The sequence below is a fragment of the Coenobita brevimanus genome, chromosome 97, assembly GCF_032717465.1.
Source record: "Coenobita brevimanus isolate Jiangsu-jjx chromosome 97, ASM3271746v2, whole genome shotgun sequence".
NCBI lineage: Eukaryota > Metazoa > Arthropoda > Malacostraca > Decapoda > Coenobitidae > Coenobita > Coenobita brevimanus.
Genome location: NC_137050.1, coordinates 16,588,526 through 16,601,492, shown reverse-complemented (window position 1 = coordinate 16,601,492; position 12,967 = coordinate 16,588,526). Strand labels below are relative to the sequence as shown.

General features: G+C 41.4%; 1 protein-coding gene across 1 annotated transcript in view; it reads right to left on the bottom strand.

Annotated features, from left to right (window-relative positions):
- woc (zinc finger protein without children) overlaps nucleotides 1-12,967 on the bottom strand; it is a 125,329-nt gene that overhangs the window by 44,089 nt on the left and 68,273 nt on the right. Inside the window, exon 5 of the mRNA XM_080283384.1 lies at nucleotides 8,324-8,540. Within this exon, the coding sequence (XP_080139510.1) occupies nucleotides 8,324-8,540 (217 nt within the window). The remainder of the gene's footprint in view (nucleotides 1-8,323; nucleotides 8,541-12,967) is intronic.

Below are 12,967 nucleotides of genomic sequence, written 5' to 3'. Positions count from 1 at the left end.
AATAGGAAAGTGAGCATGGAAGTAAAAAAAAAAAAAAAAAAAAAAAAAAAAAAAAGTCGCTGCAGATAGTATTGCGATACCAACCCTAACGTATGGAAGTGAAGTTCAGACCTTGCTGGAAGGATACAAGACAAGAGTGAGAGCAGTGGAAATGAATTATCTGAGAGGAGCATGTGAAGATACATGGACAGACAAACTGACAAATGATGAAGTGAAGGAGTGCTGTGGTGAGGATGTGGACAGACTGTGTTAGGAGAAATATCTTGAGGTAGTTTGGCCATGTGGAGAGGATGGAGAATGAGAGACTAATGAGGAGAGTGCATGTGAGTGAGGTGGCAGGGGGGAGAGGCAGGGGGAGACTGAGGATGAGATGGAGGGATGGAGTGGAGACGTATATGAGGGAGGGGTGTGTGAGTTGAAAGGAGGGCAGTGTAAAGGCAGAGGACAGGGTGACATGGAGGTAATTTGTTTGTGGCCACCCTTTACGGGATTAAGGCGTCTGGCTACAAACAGAGAGACAGATAACTTCCTTTGTTTAGTTGTAAAATGATCCATGTTTACTTCTTCACTGAAATATGATACATAATTAAGTAAGGTTATGTACTGCATTAAAGCATATACATAAAATCTACAGGGGCAGGGAAGAGAGTTTGATCATGTGCTTTGGCAGGTAATACATCTGCTATTCTGCGAAAGAAAGAAAAAAACGAAAATAAGAGAAAAAATTATGAGAGGACACTTGAAATTCCCATGCTCGCCACACTAATTTACTGGGTAGCCACAGATAGTGTTGAGTATAAGGCATGATCACCTGGATTGCCTACATTGAATGTCTTTGTGGAGATCCCTGTATTTTGTCTTATTCTTTTCATTTTACTTACATTTAACCCTAGCTATGGCTTCTGTGAAAGATGCAAGTGTCAGTGAACATGTCAAGTGTGCACCAGTCTATTCCAATAGACAAACCTCCTTGATCATGGTTAATCCGTCCGCCACACTACAGCAATGATGAAACATCCTCAATAAACAAATTAAGCAAAAAATTGTGTGCCATCATCACATCATATCAAATAAAATATATAGTATATCCCACTTCGGTAGGGATAGGCCGGTCCTGCAGTGGACACTCAAACGGCTGATGATGATGATGATGATGATGATGATGATGATGATGATGATGATGATATCACGCTAAGAATTATGTAAACTGAACAACATGAGGCAATGATATACTGGAAGTTAACACTCAGATTTGTTTCCCGATTTGAATGTATATGTAACATATTACTCCATGCACAATGCACAGCACAACTCTGTGTTCCTGATGTACTGTATTTGCCTCCCAGGATTTCAAATACAGATGCTCTAGTTTTGAAGACCAGTTAGGGAAAATTCTTGTAACTGCAATACACAACTTTATTTTCAAATGCTGTGATGATTATACAGCAACAATAATGATGCCACAACAATGAAATTAATCTTAGTAAGGATACCTTACCTGAGGTAGCAGCTAGACCTCTCAGTCTTTTATCCCTTGTCTCCTCCTCACCTATAATAATTCCAATTAGCTACTTTATTCCTAGTTGATGCAAAATTATTTTCAGTTGTAAAGGTATGACAGATTTTACCCTTTTCTCTTACACTAGGCAATAATGAGGAAGAAAACTTGTGTTTATAAACTCTTGCAATGCAAAAGCACATACTTTTGCTGTATCTTTTAAATATAGCACAGTATCATTCTTTTTAAATAAACTGCTGTGTCCTGCTTAACTGAAAATGCTGATTTGGAAGTTTTTCTCTATCTATATACCTAGGATGCTTACCCCCCCAAAAAAGGGGGGTGACTGAGACAGGATGACACACTCCCAATTTACTCATCCACACACACACACATTTACTCATATCTTAGCTGCAAGGGGAGAAGGGACAGATCCTCACTGCACCACACCACACAAAGGTTATATAACTGCACAGTGCAATCAGCGACATCTGCAGCAGGGCCTGACAGCAAAGCTGGTTTACTCCTGCCACATCATAATGGACTCATCCCCTTACATGCACCTGACCTGATCAGCTGACCAGACCAAATGCAGGAGAATATCCCCTCAGGGCTGTATCACCATTTATTCATTCACAATTTCTCTCCAGCCATCCCTATCATGCGCAGCCACTCTTCCTTGCTCTACAGACATCCCTCTCACATCTAATGCTCTCTTCACATTGTCCATCCATCCTATTCGTGGTCTTACTCTCAGCCTTACACCTCTCACATCTGATCCATCGATCTATTTTATCAATTGCTCTTCCTCCATTCTCTCCATATGTCCAAACCAACACAACACTCTCTGCTCATTTCGATCAGCTATCTCTTGCATAACTCCAGTTCTCCTTCGCATTTCAGCATTTCTCACTTGATCCAAACGCGTCACTCCACATATACTTCTCAGACACCTCATCTTCATTATATTCAAAACTCTTCCTCTCTGCTACACCCATGCAGGCCTACCCCGATATCCGACGGTGTTGTGTACCAGTGGGAGTGTTCAGTCAGAAAGTATAACAGACATCGTAGCAATTTTACCCATTAGATACTGAAGAAAAGCCAGAGATGTGTTCCAGGCCCAAACTCAAACTCTCATATACCTTACTCAATGAACAGAAACTGACACAGAAACACCAGAGGTAATGTTAATATCCTAATAAACAATACTACTGCCAAAAAATGAGACATCAAACATCACACGCCCGAAGGTAAGGTGGTGGGACGTGTGGTGTTAAGATGCTTCAGGGCAACTGACACCCAGGCAGGCAGCTGGGAGCACCCCAAGCAGGGGTGGGGGAGGGCAGGGGGATGGGGAGGGAGACATGCAGATGTGGGAGAGGGTGGGGGGACTGGGGAGGGACGAGCTAGGGTGGGAGAAGAGACAAGCAGGGGTGGAGGGGGGAGACACGTGGGTGTGGGGGAGGGTGGGGGGATGGGGAGGGAGACAAGCAAGGGGAGGGGAGGGAGGGAGGGAGACAAGAAAGACATATTTCCCTAATACCACCCCACCCCAGTCTCACTCACTCTCATTCACTCAGTTTTTCTCTCACCACTCACTCTCAATCACTCATTCACACACTCACTCTCTCTCTAACTCACTCACTATCTCACACACACACACATAAACACAAACACACACACACACACACACACACACACACACACACACACACACACACAAATAATTACAAACAGGTAAGAATAAGGAGGGAAGCCCAAAAACAGTTTGAGGAGGATTTCATAAATAAAAGTAGTGATCAACCAAACCTATATTACAGCTACATCAGAAGAAACCAAAGTAAAAGATAAAATACAATCCATTACGGACGATGGAATCACCTATACACAAGAGAAGGATATTTGTGAAGCACTAAACAACAATTTCCAATCAGTTTTTACCGAGGAAAAAAATTTTGAGAGGGATTATGTGGAACATGCATGCCCACACATACTACCAGATATACAAACATCAGAAAAAGAAATACAGGAGGAGCTAAGTAAATTAGACAAAGGAAAAGCAAATGGTCCTGATGAAATTTCATGTTGGGTGCTATGTGAATGTGCAAAGGAGTTAAGTAAACCATTATTTTTAATTTTCAAGAAATCCTTGAGTCAAGGTAAACTACTTGATATCTGGAAGAAAGCAAACATTGTTCCCTTATTCAAGAAAGGGAATAGACAAAATCCATTTAACTACCGACAAGTATCACTAACCAGTGTTGTAAGTAAGGTATTAGAAAAGCTTAAAAGAAAATCTTGGGTAAATCATCTAGAAGAACACAATATGATAACAGAAAGACAGTTTGGTTTCAGAAAAGGAAAATCATGTGTTACTAATCCGTTGAGCTACTATGACAGAGTAACAGACACATTACAGGAAAGAGAAGGATGGGTGGACAGTATCTATTTAGATTTCAAGAAAGCATTTGACACAGTACCACACCAAAGACTTTTATGGAAACTATACCATCAAGGAGGAATTCGAGGCAAACTGTATTGTTGGATGCAAGATTTTCTAATGAAAAGAGAAATGAGAACAGTACTAAGGAGAAATTACTCATCATGGAAAGAAGTGACTAGTGGAGTACCACAGGGCTCAGTGCTGGCACCAATCATGTTTTTAGTGTATATAAATGATATAGACAGTAACACTGGAAATGAAACCTATCTAAATATGTTTGCAGATGATGCAAAAATACAAAGGAGAATTACTAACACAGACTCTTGTAAAGAGCTACAAGGAGAATTAAATAAACTTCATGAATGGAGTAATACATGGCAAATGGAATTCAATATGGACAAGTGTCATGTAATCAAGTTTGGTAAAAGTGGAAAAAGACCTGATTGGGATTATATGTTAGGAAATAAAACCCTACACACATCGGAAAGAGAGAAGGACCTAGGTGTGATTGTCAATAACAGACTATCTCTGGCTGACCACATCAGTGAGAAGGTATGGAACATGTATACACTGCCTGCCAATGTGAGAATAGCATTTACATACAAAAATGAAGACATGCTAAGAAAGATAATAACATCATTCATCAGACCAACCCTGGAGTATGCATCAGTAGCCTGGAGTCCTCATCTCAAAAAACACATAGACAAGATTGAAAAAGTTCAAAGGGCCGCTACAAGATGGGTACCAAGGTTAAGGGATCTAAGCTATGAAGAAAGACTAAATAAACTGAATCTACCAACACTACAAGAGAGAAGGAAAAGATGTGACATGATTATGCTATATAAATGCATATCAGGGAAGAAGAAAATAGACATAAATGATTACTTAACGTATGGGGAAGCATCAGCAAGAGGACACTGCAAAAAATTGCATAAAAAGAGAGGTGATAAAGACGTAAGGAAATTTAGTTTCCCAAATAGAGCAACTGATCAGTGGAATGCACTACTGAATGAAATAGTGTGTGCCAAAACAATTCACAAATTTAAGGATATGTACGATAAATATGGTTTAAGACATGGGACAGCACGAGCTTGACTCATTCCTGTAAAGATACAATTAGGTAAGAACAATTAGGTAAGAACACACACACAGGAGACAAGCAAGGGTGGGGGAGGGTGGTGGGACAGGGAGGGAGACAACCAGGGGTGGGGAAGGGCAGAGGGATGGGGAGAGAGATATGGCTGGCAGTTCCGAGTGTGGTGGGAGATGAAGAACAGGATGGGGTGGGAGAAGAAGAAAGGGGATGGAAGGAGGACTGGGAGAGCCTCGTACATCACCACGTTCACGTTCAGATACGCTCATTTCAAACCTTTTTTACACTCGTTTCAAACCTAGGGAGCTGTGGAGTGTTCGGAGTGGTGAATCGATGGACGTCCGGATTATGGGAATGTTCCCCAATTTCTTCTGTTCAGTCTAGCGAGTCGTCAGTTATCGATGCATCAGATATCGGGGTATTCCATGTCTCAGCCCCATATAATGCAGTCAGTACCACTACACCCTCACACAGCCTTCTCTTTACATTTATTCTACGTGAACGACATCTAAACACTTTTTTCATTACTGTCAGCACCTTTCCTACTTCATTCATTCTAAACTTCATCTCTACATCTATTCTTTCTTCCACAGCAACGTGACCCTAAATACTTAAAACACTCTACCTCCTCATGCAGCTCACTATTCATCCTCGTACCATCTACCAACCTCGTACACTTCATCACTTTACTCTTTTTCTCATTTAATTTCAATTTCCTCCTTTCACATACCCTTCCAAACTCCTCTTCCAACTGTCTCAATCTCTCCTCCAAATCAGCCATCTGTGCAGTATCATCCACACACAACAGCTGATTCAGATTCCACTCTCTATCATCAGCATTCACCAGACTCAAACCTCCACCTAACACTTTCACATTCACCTCCCTTACAACACCAACCATACAAATATTAATCAACCAAGGAGAAATCACATATCCCTGCAACAGCCCCACTCTCAAGGGAAACCGATTACTCATAGTATTTCCCACTCTTACACATGCTCTACTATTTACATACAAACTTTTCATTCCTTTCAACAACCTACCAACTAGCCCATACAATCTCAAAACAGTCCATAAAGCCTCCCCATCAATTCTATCATAAGATTTCTGTAAATCCATGAATGAAATGGATGTTTTTAACTGAGTGATTTGTTTATGAATCTCTGCACTTTACTACTCTTGCCAATTGTTTATGCATTGAGGATGCTAGGCTATCGCACAAGCTGGCATTCTCCATGGAACTCCGCTTCTTGGCAAATTTTCGAGGTTCTTTCTGTATATTTCATTCACTGACTGTCCTCTGCCTTATAGTCTTCCAGAAATATTTCTTAAGGGAAAGCTGGCAAAATGCAGTATAATAACTGCATGTTTTTCAGTAAAAGTTATCTCCTTTCATCCTTGTTGATCAAACAATTCAAAATAGCCTACTGACTTATGCTGCTTTCTCTCTTGCTGTCATCGTCCATGGAGACAACAGATGTGGAAATAAATGATTAAATGATTCCCTAGTATTGTAACACAAATTATTTTATCCATCCATCCATTCATCAGCCAATCCTACATTGCCCCATGAGAGGAGCGTAGGAGCCCGGGGCTAGGCAGCTGGTCCCGACATTTAAGATGAGAGTGACCAGCCTCACTCGTCCCTGAATGACATTACGTGAGCAACCAACCCCAACCACCCCTTGGATATAAACCTTCACCGGCTCAATCCGACTGGAGCGCAATAATTACTCACTAAACCACCAGGCGCCAAAATCTGGTTATATGGTAACCACCCAGCGTAGTAAATGGTATCCTGATGTACATGAAACCATTTGGCTTGTCACTCAGTGTAGAGTCACCCACTCGCAGAAGGAAGAGGAAAGAATGAAGGAAAAAAAGACAGAAGAGGGAGTGTAAAGTTACCCACAGGCAGAAGAACAAAGAAAGAAAGAAGGAAAGGAAGACAGAAGAGGATGGAAGGAAAGAAGGATGGAGGAGAGGAAAGGGCAGACACCCGGCAGCAGCATTACACAGGAGTGGATGACGAGTGCCCCCAATATAAATAATAATTATTGATTTTAACTGTTTATTGAAGCCCTTTTCTTTTCAATCTTATTATACTAAAAAATTATTCCTAAACTGTCCCCGACAATAGTTCCAAAATTTCAGTTAGTTCCGTTAAGGATTTCCTATTATCGTACCTAACGAACCGCTACCTAAAATTTTTGAATGTACTGATGGCCTACTTTGGCATTTACTGTCTCCTGTAACAATTTTACATGATAGGTTTCACCTTGTAAAGATATAATAGTATGTGCATTATCACTGGCCAAAATCTTCTGGATACTTTGCCATACATTCTTAGGGTGACTGTACTCTGCAAAGGCATGGTGTGGGAGGGATACAGCAAAGTTCTTGGAGCTCTCTCTAAACAACACCTGTTAAAGGAAAGGGCAGTTCTAGTTTAGCACCTTTCTCCTATGTCACTGGAGCTATAAGACTGTTTGCAACATGGCTTTTACTACACATGAGCATATGAAAAATGAGAGAAAAAAAAAAAAAAAAAAATAGAAGCTTCCTTATGACTTTAAGATAACCTAACAACATCTTTTGTTGGGGAAGACAGGTGATGATGACCATGATCATGATGGTGATGATGAAAATGATAATGATCACAATGCTATAAATGGTACTAAAGACGGTGTTGACAACGATGACAATTATGACAATGGCCATGATAAAGGTGACAATACAGTAATCTCTCAATTATCCAGCGTAATTCAGCCAAGCCCTACGCTGGATATTGCAAAATGCCGGATACTGCATGATACCCACATCAGCTCAATATTCGGTACTGAGCCAGATATTATGTTATTATGGGTCAACTTTCTATCCTAAAAACTTTCCCATTAGTAAAAGATGAAAATTAAGCATAAAATACAATAAAATAATGATAAAATATAATAGTACAGCACCAACTGGCAACCATTTACAAGCCGGTTGATAGCCTTGATGCCAATGGATAGAAGCACCGGTTACATCCTGTTTTGGCACTGGATATTGAATAATTTCACTGGATATTTCATTAATAGAGCCAAGCCAGCAGCGCCGGATATTGTGTTGGGCCAGATATAGCAAAGATGGATAACTGAGAGTTTACTGTATTGCTGAGGAGGAGGGCAATAATGCTGAAAATGAGACCATGATGATAATGATGGTACCACCGTTGCCTGGTCCCTCCCAGGAATTTTATGAGACAGAAACAGTCACTGGTGAATACTGCAATGTAACAGTACCTACCAAGCAGTAAATAAAAGATGGTGTCAGGTTGATAGGATTCTCCGCTGGGCTTTCTAAGGTCCTTAAGGAAGAGACATAATGCATAGTTCAACTCCTCGCAGTTCATAGTCAGGAGATCCTCAGAGAACAACTTCATGCACCGGGAGGAAGACACACCTGACAACTCTGCATTTTTTCCTGTTACCCAGTGTTTCCAAGCAGCTAGTCCATACACTTTCTGTGAACAAATCAATTATACATTACAGATGTCTAAGTACTATACAATATATGGCAGCACAGTGGTTCCTCGGTTATCGTGCATAACTCGTACCATGCCCAGTGCGTGATAATGAAATTGTGCGACAAGGAAAGCATAGATCCTATAGGATTTATCCTAATTGGTGCTAGGCACAACATCTGTAAACCTAAATTTTCCCTTTTACAACAATTTAGGACCTACTAAATACATACAGTTATGGTATCAGAAATCATCCATCCATCCATCATCCAATCTTACATTGCTCCATGAAGAGTGTAGGAGCCCAGGGCTAGGCAGTTGGTCCCGACATTTAAGATGAGAGTGAAATAACACATATAGGAATGGTTGGGTTCATAGAAAATTATGAAAAAGGCACAATAAGGAAGAAACACATACTATATGGACACCTGAGATTGACATGAAGTAAGGGATTCTGAGGCGATGGGGGTGAATAGTTAGTGGTCTCCATCAGCTAAGACTAACTCCATGTGTACGGACTCATCTCTGAACCCCTTGAGGCCATCAGAAACCACAGATTTTGCACCATCATTGTTGGCAGAAATCAGCTCACATGCATGATTAGAAAGTTTATTAGCCTAAAAATGGAGAATAATGGCAGAGTGCATATTTTCATCTACCAATGATAACAGAAACTGCTGTAACCAAGGGATCACTGTACAAAGAGTGTAAATACAGTATACTGCAGATTCCTGTATACAGTGGAGTCTCTTTTATCCGAAAATCATGGGACTTTCAAAGTTTCATTTAATCGGTTTTTCGGATAAAAGATACAGTAATAATATGTAGGATACAAGGGAACAGTACTGTACTCACCCATCACCCATTTCTGGCAACGTCTAGCCCACCACCACCACCAGCACCCCAAAAGCCACTCAACTATCACCAAAACACTTAATACACTGTAGTAACTACGTATGTAACTGCACTTTTGTAACTGTAATAGAAACTGTCAACTTAAATAAATCTTCACTCAAATAAACCAACCAATGCTTGTTCTAGTGACTAGCAGAGCAACCATAAACTAACGCTAGTGGCGCGAAATAAGCCCGCCGTGTTTGAATTTTCAGATTGAATTCAGATTTTTGCTGTTAATCGAAATGATAACGTTTTAGTAAAACTTACGGTTAATGGCACATCACGATTATAAGAATTTCGGATAAAAGAGACTCCACTGTTCATGGTAGTGGGTGGAGGTGGCCATCATCAACTTACTTGATACTAGTACTGTGTAGTTCTTCTTTCTCCTTTCTCATTCTGTCTCTGTGTCTGCCCTCTTCTCTTTCTACTCCTCGCTTTCCTTCCTATCAATTTTTATTACAGTACTCTTCTTTCCTAGTCAGGTGAATTTATACTGTGTGACAATCCTAATGGCTTCCAGTAATCCAGGAAAGCAATTACAATGCTAGTTGGCAACCATATAATCAGATTATGGGATGATGTGAAACCTACTGTGGCACCCCTATTAACTGGATGGAGCTGCAAATGTGCGATCCACCCATGAGCCAAATCTCCAAACTTTTACCTGTGCCTGTGCCTTGTTGTGGCAAAGCACTGCCAACTGCGTGGGAACACTGACTCAGTGCATAGGACAACCAGGTAGGGGTTGATGGGTCAGCTTGGCCAGACAGACTGGGACTGATCAACAACACCAACCACCTGTATACATGATGAGGGCTGCAAACTCCTTTCTTTAGCTTGGCAGTCAATGGAACTCTCTCTCTCTCTCTCTCCCAAGTCACAGCCACAAAATGAAACTGAATTTACACTTATACAATGGATACTCCAGTGTAAGTCAGTCAATTTATAGCCCTGGCTGTGGATGGCCACAGTTCAAATTCTAAGACCAACAGTGGTGTTCCTCATGGTTCTGTTCTTCCACAACTTTCTTCCTCCTATTCTCCAGTGACCTTCTGTGGCATGAAATTGTCCCTGTGACTCATATGCCGATGGATCCAACCTTCCCTTTTTCACCATCTTCTCACAGTGTCCATCACATTTGCACTACTGATTCTGGGATGAGATTTTTGTAGACGTCTTATTTGTCTCTTATTTCTTAACCCCTAGAAGACAGATGTCTGCATATGCTGTCCTGCCTCACCCCACCCCCCCACTCCCATCCCACCCACCCCTACCACCACACCCACACACACCCCGCACTGACCCCCTCTGCTGCACCTACCCTCCCACCACCCTAACCTCCCCACCCCCATGCCCCCCCATAGCCCATCCTCCCAACCACCCCTCACTCTCCCACAATTGCCCCCACCACTCCCTACCCTAACCCCTACCTGCACCCACACCCCAGCCCCACCCCTCCAACCCCTATTACCACCTCAACCCCCAACCTCAATCCCCCACCAGAGATCATAGCAGAGAATGGCCATGACAGAACTGCCTCCAAGTTACTTTATCCTCACATACATTTCACACTCTCACAAATTCCTCTCTCTCTTTCTTCTCTCTCATCAATGCAGTATAATGCTGTCTTCTTCCATACCACATGAGGTCTGCCTCTACCATCATTATTCTCAGTCTCTCTTTCAACGATTATCTGCAGCATCCCAACCATGTGCATTCTTCGTATGTGTCCATACCACCTCAAAGTATTTTTTCATCCATTCTGCAATTCCACATCTCACAACTAGCATCCTTTCTTCCATTCCAAAATATTTATAAATTTCTCTGTTACATACTGTACATCAGCCATCCTGCTTAGGTAGGCAGCTGTTCTGAAAAAGGTAATATCTACAAATTGTAACTACTGTACAAGTTCTCTATCACCCTGTGTCCAGGTTTTACTGTCATACAAGACTGCTGACAGTAAAATAATTTCATTTTGTTTTGTTTATAAAAGCTCCGACATGTTTGCATGCGTCAGCCTTAGTTACATATTGGCTGCTCTCCACATTGCTCAATCTCTGGCAGCCTCCCCACCCAGTCCCCCTGAGGTCACATTCTATGACCTTGTCCCAGGTCTCTTTTGGTCTACCTCTTGCAACCCTATCCTTAACATCATGCTTCTCACTTTCCACACCCAACTGTCATCCCCCATCCTCTCCACATGCTCTAACCATCTCAATCTACCTCTTCTCATTACAACACCAATACATTACAGTCCCATCCTTTCTCTTAACCCTTCCATCATAAACCCAGCCCCCCCAGGCTTTGCAATCATGGACACACAGCACATCCACCAAACCAATGTCATTTCTGTATGTTTGAGCATGTGGATACCCTCTTCCTTTACTGCCCAGGTCTCACTACCATACAGCATTACATTCCTAACACATGTTGCATACATCGATCACATAGAATGAAGGGAGAACTCTCTCAGTGTCAAAAGAGGCAACAGCTCCCTAAAGTTCTTTCAACCACTCCTCACTTTATCCACAGAGCTAGCTCCAGCCTCACCTCCAGCATATAACATGACTCCCAAGTAATAAAACTCTTCCACATACTCAAGTGACTCACATAATTTCCTTAACCTCCTGATGAACCATCCTAATCTTCAAATTACAACCAAATTCTCCAATTACTCTTCTCTCCTGAAGTCATATTCTTTAACATCACACTTGATCCAATCATATTTAAGTTATCAATCCAGATATTTATAGTCCTCATGCACTTTAACTTCCACCTGCACCAGGCAATTCAATGTGCTTCCCCTCTCTATTTTATACTCATTGCCATACCCCCTTAAACCACTGTTATATTGTTTTCTTTCACATAACAATATTTGATTTTCTTCACATTCACTTTCATTTTTCTTCCTGTGCAAACTCTAATAAACTTATTCAATATCTTCTGCAAAATCATTCTCACTTCCTGCCATCAAAACAGCATCATCTGCATACAAGCAGCAAGTTAAAAGTTGCAATATGTTATCATTTAATTAAACTTCAGTTTCTTTCCTGTACCAGCTGTCCTGACTTTCAGCTCCTTGACTACTCCATCCATACATATGTAATGAAGAGAAATGGGCTGAGTTTCAAACCGCACATCCTTGCAAGCCAAAAGTTGGGAATACACTAGCTGAGTGTTGTGAGCAGGCTGCCAAAACTGCTATGTCGGTATGTGAATTCTCACCAATTTTAAACTAGAGTCTAGTCCAACATGGTGGAATCACAAGATGAAGCAGCCCAAGTGGATTCTGGCAGCTCTAGGTGTTGGTTCCTGGAACTTGGGCAGGCAGAGAAAAGTACTGCAAAGCCGGACAAACAGTGACTAATGTGGTATGTAAGCTGGAGGACTACTATGCGAGAAATGTCATACAAAACCATGCTTCCCTGGGGTAAACATAGGCAAGTACCTGTAGTAAAAGAAAAAGGCCAGTATCATTATTTTTAAGCATAAACTCTGCCATATCTTATGGACTTCATGATGGG